The sequence below is a fragment of the Nasonia vitripennis genome, chromosome 1 (genome assembly GCF_009193385.2).
Source record: "Nasonia vitripennis strain AsymCx chromosome 1, Nvit_psr_1.1, whole genome shotgun sequence".
Taxonomy (NCBI): domain Eukaryota; kingdom Metazoa; phylum Arthropoda; class Insecta; order Hymenoptera; family Pteromalidae; genus Nasonia; species Nasonia vitripennis.
The window spans coordinates 28,543,674-28,563,190 of record NC_045757.1 but is presented as its reverse complement, the minus strand read 5'-3'; the positions used below and the strand labels follow the sequence as shown (position 1 = coordinate 28,563,190).

General features: G+C 37.9%; 1 protein-coding gene across 5 annotated transcripts in view; it reads left to right on the top strand.

The window, feature by feature from the left end:
• The window catches only part of LOC100118487 (titin homolog), a 98,083-nt gene that overhangs the window by 3,855 nt on the left and 74,711 nt on the right, over positions 1–19,517 (top strand). For 4 of the 5 annotated variants that reach the window (XM_031933620.2, XM_031933621.2, XM_031933618.2 and 1 more), the window contains exons 3-14: positions 10,751–11,060; positions 12,681–12,861; positions 13,082–13,332; positions 13,408–13,552; positions 13,619–13,831; positions 13,920–14,102; positions 14,176–14,373; positions 14,445–14,918; positions 14,982–15,281; positions 15,353–16,632; positions 16,703–17,877; positions 17,952–19,457. In XM_031933620.2, the coding sequence (XP_031789480.1) occupies positions 10,751–11,060; positions 12,681–12,861; positions 13,082–13,332; positions 13,408–13,552; positions 13,619–13,831; positions 13,920–14,102; positions 14,176–14,373; positions 14,445–14,918; positions 14,982–15,281; positions 15,353–16,632; positions 16,703–17,877; positions 17,952–19,457 (6,216 nt within the window). Of the gene's footprint in view, positions 1–5,838; positions 6,513–10,750; positions 11,061–12,680; positions 12,862–13,081; positions 13,333–13,407; positions 13,553–13,618; positions 13,832–13,919; positions 14,103–14,175; positions 14,374–14,444; positions 14,919–14,981; positions 15,282–15,352; positions 16,633–16,702; positions 17,878–17,951; positions 19,458–19,517 lie in introns of those variants that run through there. The other variant, XM_031933619.2, reaches the window with a different exon arrangement.

Sequence of the window (19,517 nt, the reverse complement as noted above, 5' to 3'; positions counted from 1 at the left end):
TTTACTTTGACACGTAGATGTAATTTGATTACGTTCGAAAATACTTTTTATCGAAGCTCATGCCATAGTTTATTATTCTGTTAAAAATTGTTGTCGATCGGTACCAATCGTACATGCACTTCTACAACTGATTCTATTAAATAAATCTCTGGAAAATTGTCATAAATTCATAAAGAGAAAACCATGCACCGGCACACACATACATACATCGGCGTATAGCTGGCAAATCGTCCCGATTTCTAGGAGAACCGAGTCGCACTTTGTGCCAAGGATCGGCGGGCGAGGTGTTATTTCAAGCCGGCGTCAACTTAATTTCGCGAGGTCGGAATTATTCTCGTCGCGTCATTTCGTAGTCGTGCAGCCACTGCTTACTTCAATGCCAGGGGCAGCGAATATTCTTATATACTCATCACCTCTTCTCTACATCGTGCTCTCACGAACCTCTGGAGCGGCGACCACGACCCGAAAAATCGGTTCGCTGCATCGTGATGCGAAAGCTTCAATTTTTTCTTCGTTTTTCGCAGGAGCTGTGCCGGAGAGTTACGAGAATGCGCGAGTCGATTACGAAAGCCGAGCGAGCCGCGTCGAATTTAGCAGCCCGAGCAGCGGCTGATTCGTGAAAAGAGAGTATTGCGCGTTTTCGCGCATGTGTGTGTATGTGTGCTTCTCGATGTGGAGATTATTTTCTTGGCTGTTTGGGGGAATTTCTATCGCCGCGCGTAGGGATTGATGGTTTTGGTCTTTGGGAGCTTTTTATCGTCTGCAGGTTGTACACACACACTCGCAGGGACGGACTGAGGTGCGTTGGCGGCCCGGGAATTTCAAAACTACCGGCCCTCAAAATACTAAAAAAAAATTTTCTATGTCGAAAATGCTGGACTAGGTTAAGTTTATACAACATATCATTTACACATAGATCGTAATCGAATTTAATACTGATTTATTTTTAATACAATAATAATTTCTGAAACACTGAACATTTTTGTGCCATACCATCTGTTATCATTTCCAGAGTAATGTCTTGTACAATGTCTTTTTCGCTTGACATAAGCATAAACGCTTCTAATCTTTCTTGTGTCGTGGTACTTCGTAGTCGATTTTTTATAAATTTTAAAATGCTAAAGGATCTTTCACAAGCTACTTGAGTGAAGGATAGCATTAGCATATATTTATATGCTAAACCAATGAGAGGGAATGTTCCTGTTAATAAATTATACTTATTCAATAATCGAAAACAACAAATCGCGCAATTTTTACATGAAACGTGCTTTTTCTTCGATTCTCTTTCAAAAGCTTCATCACGTTCATTATCTGATAACGTTTCAATGTCGTCGTCTTCAAAATTCATAGAATAATCTACTAAATGTGTACTTTTTAGTACGTTCCACTGCGTAGCTAAATTAATTAGTTCGTTTCGCAAACTTTCAGCAGTCATATCTGGCTCGAAAGAAATCGATTTTTCGCAAAGTACTTCAAGTGTCGGAGCTTGTAATCCACTGACTCTTATTTCATTGAAACTCCTTGGATCTAACCAAGCAAGATCTGCATATAGTTGATTATTGAATTCTTCAAAGCGACGTTCTAAGGTCGATACAGCTGTGTTGATGATTATATTAAAATTATTTATTCTAAATGCTTCGTTCGGATCAGAAATAACCTCATCAGTAGCATTTTCACCCGGCATTCGTTTTTTCTTTCTCAGTCTTTTTTGTGGTAAACTGATTTCTATTTGAGATTCTAGACCTTTTTCTTCTAATTGCCGATTTGCCCTCTTTATAAAATCATCCGCCGTTTTGTTCATATCATCAAATTTTATTCTAAGAATTTTTAATGTTTTAATTGTTACTTGTACCATATTAAACGCTTTCAAAATATCAAGACCACTTGTTTGAAGATAGTTTGATAAATGTGTTGTAATATCAAATATACAACGAAAAATAAATGCAGTTAAAACAGTTTCATATTTTAAAAATCCTTCTCTGTAAGACTTAGCGTTTACCCGTGTATCAGCTTTTGATCGAGTATCGTTTTCAATTTTTTCAAGCGTAGTAATAAGAACTAGATATAAAGATTTCTCGACATTTCCAGTAGGTCCGAAAATTTTTGTCAGCGCAGTATCTTTGGTCCACCATCTTGTTTGTCCTATTAAGTTTAATCTCCTATTATCATTAGATGATAACGATGATACCCAAATGTCCATTCTGTTATAAGAATCTCGAATAAATGCAGCTGTTTTATTTAATAACCCCAATAATGATTCGGAGGTAATGGTGCTACTCGTTGCATCAATCATTACCAGGTTTAATACATGACTATAACACCATACATGCATTAGTAATGGAGTTTCTGAAGATAATAAAAATAAAAATAATGCAGTAAAGCCATTATACTGACCCTGCATATTTGCTGCTCCGTCTGTTGAAGTTCCCACGCATTGTTTAATACTAATATTACAAGATTCAAGAGTTCTCCCTACAAGCTCTTTGAAACCTTTACCAGTCGAATCTTGACACTGAACCATACTCAATAATCTTTCATAAATTATATCATTATTTACATAACGTGTAATAATAGAGCATTGATCTTTACTCGTTATATCTTGTGTAGTGTCAATTTGTATAGAAAACATTTTGGTTGCGTTTATTTCTTTGGCGGTGGTATTTTTGACAAGATTTGCGATTATGTCTAAAATGTGGTTAATAGTTGTTTTTGACAACATACTTACGAAATTTCCTCTGCCTATTTTACCTGTAGGCTTCAAAGAATGATTAATTTTACTTTTGTTGATACATTCTTTAATATGATTTTGTAAAATAGAATCATATTTTGCTAAAAGTAGAAGAATTTTTAGAAAATTTCCATGATCTACGCCATTATCTTCTAGTGTATATGCAGCTTCAACTTTATTACCTCGGTAACTGAGACCACGTTTACCTTCAAATTGTTATTATTAAAAAATAATTAATAATTTATGATTAATATTATAAAAACTAGTTATAAAATCAATATACCTATGAGTTTGTTAATATCTACTATACGTTCTAATATTTTTCTGTTTTTCGTCACTTCTTTATTCCTCAAGCTGTTGTCATTTGCAAAGAGTAGCTGTGCAGCATTTGAATCATTCTGCCCTAAGAAAAAACTGTCGACGCAATTCTTATGAGCTATGGATTTTTCATGTTCATCAATCCTTTCATTTATGTTTTCTATCTGTGAATCCTGTGAGAAACGGGCTACTGACGTAGCAGACAGAGCTAAACATAGCCAACAGAATAGAGCATCTTCTTTTTCGCTATAAGATAACCACATTCTGTGTGAACCATCCTTCCGGTAAAAGGTTTTAGCAATAACAGGATCTTTAGTCATTTGTTTTGGGTGGTATTTGAAAAATAACGATTGGTCTTGCTGCTTAGGCTTTTCAAAAAAATTAAAATCAACAGGAATACTTTGAGTCGATTCCTTTTCAGATAATATGACATTTTCATTGAAAATATTCTTTTCGCTCTGATGTTCAATATAATTATTATTGTTCAAATGCTCAATATTCAACCCATCATTATTGTCATATTCTTCACAAACACTCAAATCATTCGATACATCTTGTATTAATTCTTCTTTATAATTTCTTTCTTTTTTGTGCTCTATAGAATCATTGCTGATCGAAGTATCGTTTGTTTCGGTTTCGTTTTGACTTTGGAAAAAGCATTATTTTTCAATTTATTTTGTTGCGAAAATAACTCGCCGATTTTGTTACAGTTTTTACTAGATTGTTCTAATAATTTTCTTTCCTTTTCCCTTTTTTTAGCTGCACCTTCTTTAGGTTTATTCTTTCTTGTCTCCTTTGACGACATTCTTCAATGAAATATCTGTTATTTAAAAATCATTTCTATAAAATTATTAATCCAAGGAAAGAAAATATCGTTGAAAAAAAAGTTTTAAGCATTGTACAACCTACAAAAATTTTCCGATCAAATAGTAAATCCGTCAAAAGAAATATTTATTATTCATTATCGCACCAGTACTCATGGTTTTTTGATTCCCAATAGATCACAAATTACAATTGTTATAGCTCATATGAAACAAGTATAAATCGAAGTATAAATACTGGATACAACGCAAATATCAGAAGCCGCCATATGACGAGATTCTTATAGCACTATAACACGTTTCTTCAAATGTCGTTTGACTTTCCAAACTTGCGTTCAATAAAGTTATCAAACTTTCATACTCCTTCAATCGTATTTTATTATAAAAGCCTAATGATTATTGTTTACTGATCGGCAATACTCAATGAATAATGCACATCTTTACGAGAAGCGGATATCGAGTCAGCTGTGAAGCAAACATTTAGCGCATGCGCCGATATACGTCAAGGCCGCCAGCCCGCAGACACAAGGGCTTCGCGAGAGCGTGCTTATTCCAATAGCCACATGCCTATTACAATGCATTGAAATGAAAATAATTTACGCACGCTTTTACCTTAAAAATAAATATAAACACAAGAAAAGCATTCAATATTAATCTCAACTATAATTTTCACAGGATAATTTCATTTGAAAATGATTTTATTACTGGAACTCTTTTTCACTGTGAATCGCTGTACATGCATATGTGGGTAGTTGGCTTTCGATTTAATTTTTACAGTTTCATTATTGAAACGTTTTTCGTTTTCGGCTGGTTGTGCGTGGGATAATAGGTTTAAGGTTTAGGATTTATGTATAGTGGGATGGCCGGCCCCGCAGTCCCGAGGCCACGAGACCCCGCAGCCCCGAGACCCCGCGGCCCTGCGGCCCACCGGGACTTCTCCCAAATCCCCGACGGCCAGTCCGGGCCTGCACACTCGTGCGTAAGGAGTTTGTTGGAAAATTATGTGACACTTTTGCTAAGCAAATCTTGCATTCCGAATATTATTCCTTCAGCACATGGAGGATAAACAAATTCATCAAACCCAGCGCAAACATTGCTCGCGATAATAAAGTAAATCATCCTTTTGCCGGTTTACACCAAAAACACATTTGTAAATTACACTTCCCGAATCAGCTTTTAGCGTTCGCAAAAATTATCATGCGCGTCTATTTCGAACGGGGCTATTTTTAGCGAATATTTCAGATTCTAACAAAAGTTGAATGATATTGCGTAATCACCCTATTAATAGCGGGATATTCGAATACGAACGAAGCATTGTTTGCGAGTAAAAGGTACACAGCTGACGAGCTGGCAGGCATAGGTCGGTGCAACAGAGTTGCGGCGGCGGCGGCGGATGATATAAACGCCAATAAAATTTTTTCAAGTTCAAAAGCCCGTGACGTCTCTCTCGCGAGAGCGTCTAAGCGGTTCTTGACCTATTTTGCGCGCGCCAGGGCACGGCGGGACATGAGCTTATGCTGCCAAAACGACTCGCGCTCGTTGGGAGATTAGACACGGGCCGAGAGAGATGTGATTTTCTCGGGTAAACATACGACTTGAGAAAGAGAGAGAGAGAGAGAGAGAAAGAGAGAGAGAGAGAGAGAGAGAGAGAGAGAGAGAGAGAGAGAGAGAGAGAGAGAGAGAGAGAGAAACAGACAGACAGACAGACAGACAGAGAGAAGCGATGAATAAATGGGATGTGTAATTTTGATTGTCTTTTGAGTGCCGAAATTAATATGATTAATTGTTCGAGGAGATTCATTGCTTTTTAAATGATTTGTGCTTCAGTACACAGCTTTTTTTTAGTTTTCCGTGAAAGTTTGTCATACGCTGAATTCTTGGACGCTAGCTTGCAAAAGCTCCCAACTCACTCCCGCGACATTTACAGCTCTCGTCGCGGATCTTCGAGAGTATTGCAGCGGCATCATCAGTTCTCTCTCGCGCGCTTCGAAATAGGCCGGGGCTTTTCGGTGGCGCGACTGCGCTCTTCCCCGAGACACACTCTGCAGCGCCGCGGAGCTTCTTCGCCGGGCTTTATTGTGACGTTTCGCGGCGCGTCGACGACGCAAGCTCGCGCGATCTCTGTTCGCGTCTGATAGTATCTCCCGCGCGTTTTTCTCTCCGTCCTCATCTTCTTTTTTCTTCCTTCATACGCTCGACCGGTCGAACGACGCGAAGTAAATTAAAAAAGCTCGCTCGATGTGTGTAGACTATAGTAATGTAGACTCGCGGTTCTGTGTAGTCTCGATGGATGTACGGGCTAACACAGTTGTTAGGAAAATTAGGTCGTCGTGCGTGTGCGGCTAAAAAAAGAAGGAAGACACGTTGTTGGTGAAAATGTATATTTATACGCTGCGTGAACCAGCAATTTTTTCGAGTATTAAATGGAAGTGAGGTGCCGAGTGTGATGGTGTGAGAGAGAAGCTTTTGTTGTATATACGTGTTTGTGGACGGTTGAAGAAGAGGAGCGGGAGAAATCGATGGATCATGAGGATCGTGTGATCATCGGGATATCATCGAGGACGAGTCATGGGAAGTCAATGCTGCAAATGCGACAAAGAGAAGAAGTACTATATTTGGGGATCGACTCGACGCTCCAGTTATCGGTAAATTTGGTGGTTGGGCAAATGATCGATCGGGGTGTGATATTATGTTGCGGACGTCGTGTTTTGGAAACTGGATTTCATTGAGTGATTAATGGCTCGTGAGAAAGTGCTTTGTTTTTTAGAGATATAGAAGAAAGTATACGAATGACGATGAAATGATAATCAAAAGCATGAATGAAAATATCAAAGAGCTTTTTCTTCAACGTAACGGCTTCCAAGAATCAGGTGCAATTAATCCATTGTTGGCAAATGCGAGTCGACATTATTAGACTACAATAGGTATTTCGGTCATTTTTATCTTAAAAAATAAAGGACCTCTTTGGTTACTTTCCAATTTTAATTTTTCACAATCAACTGAGGATGGCATTTAGTCTCTTGCAACGATAAACAATGTTGTTGATAATTGAGATGAAATAGTTAGAAGAAGCATTAGTGCAGTCTGGTAATGTGGGTCATGGTCATACTTTGATTAGAAATAGCTCTATTGGGCACATACTTAAGAAACTCATTTATCTTTTTAGAATAGCTTCAACTCTGCATTGTTCTAGTTATGATAGTTTATTGCAATTCTGCATTTTTAACATACGATCTGATGCGAATTTCATTGCATTTGCATATTTTCCTAAACAACGTACTAATTTTCATTTAAAATTAGAACAAGCGAAGAAAGTCTTCCAAGTAATATCCGGCTGACGTCCACCAAGCTCTATTTGAATCCAATATATATATATATATATATATATATATATATATATATATATATATACATATATATATATATATATATATATATATATATATATATATATATATATAACGTCTATTCGAGTCCAAGAAAATCTATCCGAAAGCTACAATAAATTCACCCGCCTAAACCATTTCAACAAATCGTCAAAGTAATAACCCTCAGCGTCACTAAACATTTTCAAAGCCATAAAAGTCATCCACGCTGAAATTCGCGCAAGCTCACATCGACTAAAAAAATAAAAACACGCTGCGCGTAAATAAGGTTAGCCCACGTGCACGCAACTGACGCTCGTGGATATAAAAGCTCGAGTATTTTCGTGAAAGCGAGCGTCGGAGTGAAAATTCGTTCAAAGAGGATCTATAGCGCCGGAGAGCTTGCGCTCGATGATCTAGAAATATCGTGCGCGAGCGAACCGCCCTCGTGTGTGTATAACTGACGTAAGCTCGCGGCTTTATACCAGCCGTGACATAACTCACGGGACGTCCAATGATCCTGAAAAGCTACTGCTGCCTTCGACCGGTGCCGATTCGGCGCAGCTGTCCGCGGATGTGGTTGAGTCTGCGGTTGGAGATGTGGGAAATGAATGGAAGGGTTGTATTTTTATGACAGACTGACTCGAGCTTTTAGAGACCGACATGTGTTTAGCTTTGGAAGTCTTCTTGGTTTGTAAGAGATTGAAACTAACAGGTCATTTTTTTCCTACAAGTTTATTAATCGCAATGATGATTTCAGGCTGTTCAAATTATTCAATTCTGATGGACTATTATAGATATTTAAATGATTAAACAAATACTGCATGACGTTATTACCGAAAAATGGAAGAACTTATGATTTTTTAAAATATATACTTTATGAACGATATAAGTAGATATTTTATTCGAAAGTTATAGTTCAACCATGAATGTCGTTCGTGATTATCAGTCAACTTAGGAGGATTTCAAACATAGGTCACAGTATGTAAAATCCTAATTCATATGCATCGCGTAGCTCTATTTTAAAACAAATTCGTTAAAAATGTACAGATGTATCGCAGAATAAATACGTTCTAAGTTTAGAAGAAAAAACTAGCTTCCTGTTTATTTTTCTCAGTATAATTACCATTACTGCTACAAATTTTCGTAATATTCGGTACAGAAATAAACACTTTCTAGAATTTACAACCTAATGAACATTGCATGATTGATGAGCGGGCAACCTTTAGCACTCCTGTTTTACACATTATAATAGTCATAGTATATTAAATACTCTAATAGTATATAAAACTCTCAAAAACACAAATATCATAGAAACCTTTAAAAAAAGCATAACAAGCACAGCCTTTGTCCAAAGGTGGGTGTTCGGTGAAAATCTCTGTCGTACGCGGTACGTGTGCCGCAAGTTGCGAGCGTTCAAGGTTGCAAGCTCGCTCGTGAGGGCGGTGTGTAGCTCTTGGAATTCGGGCGACGCGACGGGAGAGCTTGCGCAATGTCGTTTGGTGCGCGCGTGAATGCGAGAGCTGTCTGGTACTCTACGGTTGAATGAGATGGAGCTTGCGGGGGTCACAGCTTTTCGGTGATAATTTTGGCATGTAGGAAATTGCTGTAGCGATTATGTTTGTTCGACTTCTTCGACCTTTTTCATGTTGTGAGATAATTTTTCGATTGATGTAAGATGTTTAATTGTTTTAGTTATCTAAGAAATACACTGCCGTGATCGGAAAACGTAATCAAACGTATAGGTTAACCTAGTAGCTAGAAAAATCAGTTTATAAGAATGATCATATTGCTATGATTTTATTTGTTTTATTTTAGCACGGTCGCCGTTTTACTGTTTTTTTACTATTTGCTATAGTAGTTTGAGACATAAAACATTGGCATAAATCATTATTGAGATAATAATAAATGACACAACTGTATATTCAGTTAAGTGTGTGCTATTTTCAACTAATCCTGGTATAGCATATCCGCAAGTTCAAATCCATGCTTATGTATTCAAAGTTCTCTATAGTTTCGAATCTATTTCCCGCGGCTTCAAAGAAGGCATGGTCATCTTGTATGCGTTTCCTGATTAGCTGCTTGTTTTCGTTCTGGATCTCTATGAACACATCAATATAATTAAATCAAAAACGTAAAAATTAAGAAAAGTGATAACTTATGTAGGTGTTTTTTCTCATTGCGGGGCAATTCATGACTAACCTCACGGTGCAAAATAGGGCCGCTTATGACACGGATAGGCGTGACAGCGGGCTTAGGTAGGCTGTGCTATAAAATTCTATACGATACTCGTGACCTACGTATCGTAATGTACTATTGAGATGCTGTGGCAAAAAAGACACCTTAGTTCCGCTTATAGGCACAAAAACGCGGAAATCAATACATGCGTTACAAAAACTATGGTACGCATCAAGGGCTATGCAGGATTCGTCGCTTCTCTGTCTTTCTCAAGTAGTATATTTACCCGAGAAAATCGCATCTCTCTACTTTACACCTTTGGTACACAATATATTACTTCAAATTAAAATATTCTAAGCATACCAATTCAAATTTGCATTAAAAACCATTGGACTGGCTCTTCCTCTATCGTTTAAACTCTTGGTGTCTCCGGCCACCGAAGATAGGTGGCGTACAGGCGCTGTTTAACTATGCCGAAAATGACTTTTGTTGGTCCACTCTTTCTATAACTGCCTTCATATTTATCCAAATTCATCCTGGTGGACTCAGTGTAACCTCTATGACTGCAGCTGCTTATTTGGGTCGATCGTGAGATTCTTGAGACAATAGCAGAAGTGGTCTATAATTTAGTGCATGAAGTACTATGATAAAACACTGTGATTGACAAACATTCGAACTGATATCTTTGGAGATTTTTCAATTGACATAAAGTAACTATGGATATCCGAGATCGAAATAAACTTTGACAATATGACAAATGAAGGAACTGCTTCATTCTTATGACTTTTTTTACCTACAATTCTTAAAAATGTAACTAGTCAAGCGTTATCGCACTTACGTTTCTTGATTCTAGTTAATTTTCAAAAGTTAAGAGTTTATGTAGTTTTGATGTTGCTAAATCCGATTTCCCAGAAGTTCAAATGAAATGGCAAATTTTTGCATGAAAATACCGAGTACGTTAAGAGGGTGCGAAGCTATTGAAGACGATCTTATTGGACGATCGCCATCGCATGTGCCGTAGAGAAAAACAGAGTCATCGATCCGACGTTACGTGAATTTCAACACCGGCCCCAATTTACTTGTCAAATTAAAAAGGGTTATTCGTTAAGATTGATAAGCTTGATTGTGGAGTCATAGGGTACATAATTCACTCATCGAAAGCTGCACAAAGTTATTTTGTGTAGAGTTTGTATAGAACGAAGATAAGTTTGTATAGAATAGAAGTCGAATAAGTTTTTAAGCAAAAATGAAAAATATCAATAATTTTAAAGAAGATTGCTTAAAATGATTCGACGAAAAATTAATATAAAAATAACGATCAACGAATTCTCTCTTCTAAGGCATCGAGGGGAGCCGCCGATGCCGAGCGACCGTTTCCGCGTGGAGGCGCGCGGGAACCGAGTACAGCTGACGCTGCAGCACGCGAGCAGAGATGACGCGGGCCACTACGCCCTCATAGCCAAGAAGTTGCCTCACGACAACGAATCCGAGCGACTCTTCTCCAGGAGAATACATATGAGTGTGGACGAGCCCTCGTTTACGGAGGAGGGCGATCCGCCCCTCTTCCTACGCCGACTCACCGATCTCACGGTCAAAGTCGGCACGAGGACGCGATTCCTCGTCGAAATACGAAGCACCACCGATCCGAAGGTCAGTTGTCTCGTATTTTATTGATAGGGTCATAAGGGTCTTAACGAAAAAGAACGACAATGAAATAATTTCGATTATTTTAGTAATTTAATAACATGCTACTTGAAAGCCTGCTAGAACGTTATTTTTGGAACGGTCAGTATTCGTTATACGAGCACGAATTCGTACGTATAATGCGTTCCAAAATCTTTGAGTATCCACGAATATAACAATTGTAGCTATTTGTGTAAATTTGATATACATCTAATAAGTCAAGCATAAGCGAAAAATATTCTATGAGAGCTGGAAATAATAGAAAACTTCCAGCTCAAACGGCACTAAAATAGTTTGTAACGATTTGTAACTGTCTCCGAAAAGCAAGCAGCTCGGCACTCTCTCTCGCTACATTTAATTATATCCCATAGTCGTTACACAAGTACAATAGCAAAAGAACGAGAAAAGCCCACGAGCAAAAACAACGAAGCGCAATGTTACCGAGAAAACGCGCCGGTCTCCGCGTTTAATCTCCTAAATCTGGCGAAGCAGTGCGCGCAACCCTAGTCTAGGTACATACCTACACGCGGCTACATAAAGTTCAAAGCACTTTGGTTTCGCGGCTCTCGAACAACTGCCCGATATGTCTTCCGCATTTTCGACGTCGCGACATTTCGACCCTCTCGAGGGGAGGAGCCGCGTGTGCGTGTGAATTATATGGACGCGCGAAAGCCGAAAATCCCTGGGGTCGGAGACCGCTACTATTATTGTATCCGCATTTTGTGCAGCGAAGACGAGTTGCTCATTGAACTTCGACGAAATGCACGGATTTACGGCCGCGACTATGAAGAGTTTCACGGAGATCGTTGAGAAGGTGGAGGGCGATATTTTGACGAAGGGGGGAAAAATGGTCGACGGTCTGTGAAATTTCGAGGAGTCCGGTGAGAATAATTGGTTTATATTTAGGTATGCGGAAAACTTGGGTTCGAGGTTGATTTATGGGCTGCTGTGCTCGCAAATTACTTCGTCAAAATTCGGATCGCTGAGTTTGCTATATTTCGGTTGATGGGAGTAGATGTTTGAGGGATCTAATGTAGTTTTGAGAATATTTCAGAAATTTGATTGATCGTTGGTTATTAAAGGATTAGTGATTTATTTACACCTGATCACAGTTGAGGTGTTTATTTTTGATTTTTAAAAAACATACTTGATAGACTTAGATTAAATTCGATATAAGTAGCGCAATTGAAAATCTAATGCTAATTTCAACATTTGAGTAGTGTTTATAATCATTTTGTATGTTGATATATATTACAATTTTTACGAAATTCCAATTCCAACAAATTCCAGGAAGAAAAATTCACGAGTTTAGATAAATCGCAAGTCGCATTGTTAAAATTACGCCCTGACGCGTTTCCTGACTCAGCCGTGTCTGAACGGCGAGAGCGAACTTAGATTTATAGTTTCGCGAGGCTCGTTCTCTCTCTCTCTCTCTCTCTCTCTCTCTCTCTCTCTCACTCTCTCTCGCTCTTTCTCAACTTGAAGGGCTGGGCAGCAGCGTTGCAGCTAAGCTATTAAGAGGCTTGAGCACGGGGCTCGTGGACGAAGCTTGTGCTTGCGCTCGCTTTAATTATGATCCAATTTTAGGTGTCTTGGCACAGAAACGACGAGCCGATCCAGGCGGGACCGAGGTTTTCCTTCGTGCACGAGGGAAACTTTTATTGCGTGGACGTCGCGCCGGTGACCGTCGAGGATCAAGGCCATTGGACCTGCATGGCCGAGAACCTATCTGGCAGATCGTCCTGCACTTCGCACCTTAATGTCCTAGGTATACTCTTCAAATGCAAATATGGTGCTTGGTTGGAAAATGCTTTTTGATGAGTCTCAAGGTTACGCTATTAGTTGCCTTGATCGTTTCTTTAGCTTTCTTATTTATCCAACTCTAATGTGTATTAAATGTTTGCATTGTACTGACGCTTCTATTGAATTCAATAAATCATGAATAAAATATTCATCAAAAGGATTAAACATTAATATTCAATTTCCAGTCCCGAAAGCTTATAAGAGGCCAGAATTCGTTAGCGAACTCCGTGCACTGCTGACGGAGACAGGCACTGTATCGTTAGAATGCAAAGTTGTCGGAGTACCTACGCCAGTCTTAAAATGGTTCAAAGACGACAAAGAAATCAAAGCCGGCGACGTTTTCGCGTTGACGGCCAACCCCGACGATCCCACATCCCTGGGAACATACACATGCGAAGCAGTGAACTGCATGGGCACAGCCTATTCATCCTCTAGAGTAAGTAAACATTTTCACTCAACAAATAACTCAGATGTTCTCGTGTGACAACTCCGATCGTTTATTTTTTCTAAGGTTCACGTTGTTGGTAAAGGAAGCAGAGAAGGTTCGTTGAAGCCAGCCGATACATTTATAGTAACCGGAGATCCGCCGATTTTTAAATCGATTTTGAGAGACGAATCTTGTAAAATTGGAGAAAGCTTGTCTCTGTCTTGCAAAGGTATGACTCGTTTGTAATCTGTCCTTACTGTTTACAACTGCAATTTATATTTAATATTTATTTTAGTTCAAGTACCACCATGGCCGAAAGAAATCATATGGTACAATAAAGAAGGCCGAGTAGAGGCAGACGATCGATACAAAATTATGGAAGATGGGTTAGGAGGCTATTCGATCCAAGTGAATCCTGTAGAAGCTGTTGACGAAGGCGAGTGGAAGTGCGTTGCCACCAGTGCCGAAAACGTCAAACAATTCACTACATGCTATGTCGCAATGTCCAGTAAGCAAACAATAAGATCCTTTGTAAATTTGAATTGTAACCTTACTATTGGCCAAATTTTCACGATGCCTGTGAAATTTGTTGGCAGTTCCAAAAAACTACAGAAAGCCTCGATTTATGGAGAGCTTGAAAGCAGTATTGACAGAAGAAGGTCTCGTATCATTCGAATGCAAAGTAGTCGGTTTTCCCACGCCCTTGTTGAGGTGGTTCAAAGACAGCCAGGAACTTAAACCCGGTGATGTATATCAACTAACTGGAACAAACTCATTAGGTAAAATTATTATCATTATATTTTGTTTCTTTATTTATCTATACTGATTTTGAATTCAAATTTATATTTACAGGCTCTTATTGCTGCATTGCAAAGAACTGCATGGGCGAAGCTAAAAGCACAGCAGAGTTAACAGTCGAAGACATTCAAAACCAACTTAACGAAGAAGAGCGACTTCAGTTACTCACTACCAATCAACCGCCAAAGTTCATCAAAGGTTTACGGAGCAGTGAAGCAAAAATTAGCGAAAGCTTTAAGTTTTCAGTGCAAGGTACTTATTTCAAAGAGTAACTATTGAACATAGATTTGTTGATATTAAAATTTATTTATTGTAATTTTTAGTCAGCGTTATGCCAGAACCCAGCTTGGCTTGGTATCGCGACGATCACCCCATAGATAACGAAGAAAAGTACCGGATAGAGCGAGAAACTCTTGGCATTTGCCACTTAGAAATCAAAAGGCTCGATTTTTGTGACCAAGCCGAGTGGAAGTGTGTCGCCAGCAATGATTTCGGTCACAGTGTAACTTCGTGCTTTCTCAAACTTATCATTCCAAGGCATTACAAAAAACCAAGATTTTTGGAAAACCTACGTGCTATTCTATCTGATGGTGGCGCAGTGAATCTCGAATGCAAAGTCATTGGTGTACCGCAACCCGTATTAAAATGGTACAAAGATGGCGAAGAACTCAAGCCTGGGGATATCCATAGGATAATTTCTGGCCAAGACGGAACATGCTGTTTGGGCACTTACACTTGCGAGGCAACCAACTGTATGGGATCTGTTAGTAGTTCTGCATCTCTTCTTGGTTTTGAAGGTAATATATCCAAAAAATATAATATGACGATTTGTATCGCTTATTGAAACACATATTTTTTAGATCGTGTTGCTTCAGCTCAAGCCCTTGAAGGTACTTCGGCCATGTTATCACAAATCGATCACGAACGTGAATTAGCGCGAAATCTCTCGCTCTCGACTATACACGAAGAAAGGACCTCGCAGCTTTTAGACACGGCACAGACCGATCATTCCGTAACTCTTGATGATCGAGGTGAAGTTTCATTTAGTTTCGATGGAAAAGAAGTTTCAGTCAGTCTTTATGAAACTCCTGATCTTACGGAAGAAGAGGCATTACAAATAGTCGAGATGTATGCTGATCAACTTTCAGAACACGTTACAGGTTTGTTTTAAATATTTATATTTTTTCTAAATCTCGTATCTATACCTTGAACATAATTTTTCTGATTTCAGAGCATAATGTCGTAGAGTTACCGCCAATGCGTTTTGTGAAAGAAACATCTACATCCGGTAATTTGTTGATGGAAGCGGTGGTTATCGACGTGTCTCCAGATTACTTTGTAAGTGTAGAGGAGGGTGATGACTTACGTACTGAAGCAGACTTTGAAGATATGTCAATTATGGATGGCGTATCTCTATTGTCTCCATTAACCGAGTCAATAGATGATGCCAGAGAACCAACACGACCACCGAGAAGAAAGTCAGCAGGAAGTGTTTCTTTAAAAGCTCAAGAACAACTGGAATCTGAAAGTTTTCATAGTGCAAAAGATCCATTGACGTCTAGTCATAAGAAAGAAGAGGCGGATGTTGATATGGATGTCGACAGCGAAGCATTTGCAGATGCTCTATCATCAGCCCGTACAAGAACCGAAAGTATCGCTGCAGATACAAAAGATCAGAAAGAACTTAGAAAAAGAAGTATGAGTGGTACTTCTAGTCTCGAAGCTGGTGATTCGTCATTAGATTCTGTTTCCGGAATAATGAAAAAGAAGAAAAAGGGAGATAAGAAAGACAAGAAGAAAAGTCGACTAGGAGAGAAAGGCAGTTCGGAAGAATCTTCGTTGGGTATCGAAGATGAAGATCATAAAAAATTATTAGAAACTAAAGTGTCATTTGCAGATGACGAGGAAGAAGACAAACCTGCTTCGAAGGCCAATAAAGAAAGACTTGTAGATTTGCTTCGACAAATTTCCGAGCCAGTTTTGATTATTAGAGAAGCTTTAATTGATTCAGATTTTCTTTACGAAGATGACAATTTAATAAATGCATTTGTGACAGATAATATTGTAATTCCAATTCAAAATCTTTGTGAAATGATTGATGATATCGAAACTAAAGCTTTAAAAGGTGCAGGTGATAGGTCCTTACTTCAAAATGTTAGGATTTCAATTTTAGAAACGATCGGAGGCCCAACTGAAGAGTTGTTGAGAGGTTTAGAATTGATTAGACGAGAAGAAAGCGATGGGAATATTCATATCAATTTGTCAATACTGGAGTCATTAGTAGATCCTGTGGATGAAATTCTGTTTGGACTAGCTAAATTAGAAAATGAATTATCTGGAAGAAATATAAGTGAGAGTCCAATTGTTCTTGAACGGATTATACGCACTACTAATAGACTTGGGACTACTCTCAAAGAAGCTGATACAGAACTTAAAACAGCAATGGGAACTGCTTTGCAAAAAATTAATCATATCTTAAATGCATACCTAAATAGCATAACCTTGAATCAGGTAAGAATTTAATACAGATATTACATCTTTCAATGTATGATTTTGTAACTATTTATTTTGTGTCGTATAGTTTGGTGTTTGGACAGAAAATATTGATGCTGTACTTGTAGAATCCCTGGCGCGACCTCTGGAAGATCTTGAACGTTCGTCAAAGTATGTTATGCAAGGAAACTATACTGAAGACACTAGTGAAGTTATTAGCAAAATGTCAGATGCATTTAATGAAATATTGTCTAGACTTGATGCCCTTGTAGTTGCACTTGAAGGCTATGAAAGTGATTATAGAAAAAATTTCGTTGTGAATTTGAAGACTTCTTTAGTCTCAGCAGCTGAGGAACTTTCAAAAGCAAAAGACATAAAATCCAAAAGTTTCGAAGAATCGCATGATAATTTGCCAGAAATGATTCTTGATTCTTTGATTGACGCTCAAACTGCTGTGAACGCAGTATTACGTGAAGTTGAAAGCACAACTGAAGAAAAAGAAACAAAAGTTCCCAGAGTATCAGAATTGGCATTAAGCTTAGCTGAGTTAAGAGACGCAGTATCTTATGCTGTCCACAAAACCACTACACTAAGAAAGGTCGAAACTATAAACGCTCTTATAAACTTAAAAGAACCTTTGATTGATTTACAGTTGTCGCTTTCAGTTGATAGAGTATCAGATGAAATACCAATTATAAAAAATATCGTATCTCCACTCGATTCATTAAAAAATGTTATGCAAGTAGTTATTCAACATACCGAAAAATCCGAACCTAACGTCGAAGTTTCAGTGGTTATTAAACCTATCTATGCAATTGTGGAAGAATTACAGCAGCAAATCCCCATGATTTTGGATGATCTTGAAGAAGACGTATTTAAAGATAAAGCTGATTCGACGGAGGTCATGGGGCTTGGTAAAAAAAGTGCAGTGCAACAAACTATTGACAATTTACAAATGGCATCAGAATTGGGTACGGTTCACTTTGATTTGGCTACTGTATTAGAGAAATGTCAAAAAGACATTGGAAATGTCGAAACATCGCCTATATTTTCAAAAATCAGTGAATTAAGACAGAGTATTGGAAATACAGCGATCGCAATCGATAAAATTTCAACTAGTGCAGAGCCAAATATTGAAAATTTAATAGAGGAATTACTTGATCTTAAAATACCATTATTAAGATTACAAAATGCTTTACTGACGGAAGATAGTACTTCGCGAGAACAACAAGTTATAGTTCAAATACTTCAGCCATTAAAAAGGTAAACTCTAATTAATTAATTATACGTATATTTATAATTAACAAGTTTATAAATTTTAAATTATTTTATTTTAGATTAAAAGCTGTTACAAAAACGTTTGCAGAAGAGGTTGTTCAAACAGAACCTATTATGTCAATCATAAATTTGATTGATGATATCAGAAAAGATATAACACTTCATTCGAAAATCGTCACGAAAAAAGCTATTGAAGAAGAATTCAACATACAATCTGAAAGTTATTCTTCTATAGATTTCGGTCATAAAGATTTTCGTGAAAAGGCCGCAGTTGAAAGTATACAGGATCTGAGTGTTGGTGAACAAGCATCATTACGAACTCCGGATTCATTACTTGTTGATAGTGAACATGATCAATCATCACAAAGATCAGATGCGAATAAATATTCGCAATCAACTGATGAAGCTACTCAAAATCTTGTACAATCAGATATGTCTATAGAATCATTAGTAGATCGAGCTACTGAAGTATCTAATGAATCCCCGGATCAAGTGCAAAGAGCACGATTAGATAAAATTACAGAAAAACGCGTAATTTATCCAAAAGAAGAATTCGCTTTCGTGATATCTGAATCTTTAGAAGAAATTCAAAAAGACATATCCGAGATTTTAGAAGAGTTTGAACAAGAATCTGTCACAACACCACATTCTGTATCCAAATTAGCAGAAGCACTCGAAAATCTACGACGAACGATTTTGAACGTTCGTTCTAAAGTTTCGAAAATAGCTGTGGAAATATCTGATGTTAATTCTGAATCTTCCCATGCTGAATCTTACGACAGTGCCGAACGGATATCATTATCTCTAAAAGAGTTGTTACAGCCAATACTAGAAGTGCGTGAAGCTTTAGTGCAAACGCAAGATCATAGAGCACCCGAATTGCTTTTGTTAAATCGTCTTGATCAACCAATTCGAGCTATTGAATTTAACGTCTTACAATTGGCTCTAGAAGCACATTCACATACAGCAGAGAGCGATGAAACATCAAGTCGTGCAAGTTTAGATGCGATGGCTCGTGCTCTTGAAGATATCGAATCTCAAATACCAGTTGCTCTTGATGAAGTGAATTATCGACAAGAAATTTTAAGCGTATTACGAAATGTTTCGAAACCTCTCGAAGAAATCAGAGAAAGGATGCACGAAATATCTTTGGACTCAACTAATGAAGATAACTTAGAACTCGACGTTGCTTCTATACTTAATGAACCAATTGATACATTTAGAGATGCATTAAATGAACTCTTTTATCGTATTGGATCTACTGATCACGATGAAAAGAATAAAGATTCCACTTTGATTTTAAGTTATTTAATAGAACCACTTGTAGAATTACAAAACTCATTATCTGTTGTTCGAAGCAGCAGAAAAACTTCAGTTGCAGAAACGGGTTTATTAGACGAAAGAAAAAACGTTATTTTACGAGCTGTAGAAGAAGTCCGCTCTGGTATCGATGAAATCCGTAATGAAGCCAATAAAACTGAAAATATTACTACAGTTGAAAAATTAATTTTTTCTTCGATCGATGGACTGGACGCAGCTTTAGTTTCTGTTCAAAATCAAGTCAGGTACTTATCAATCATGAATCATATTTTATAAATATCTCATAATATCCCAATTATAATTAC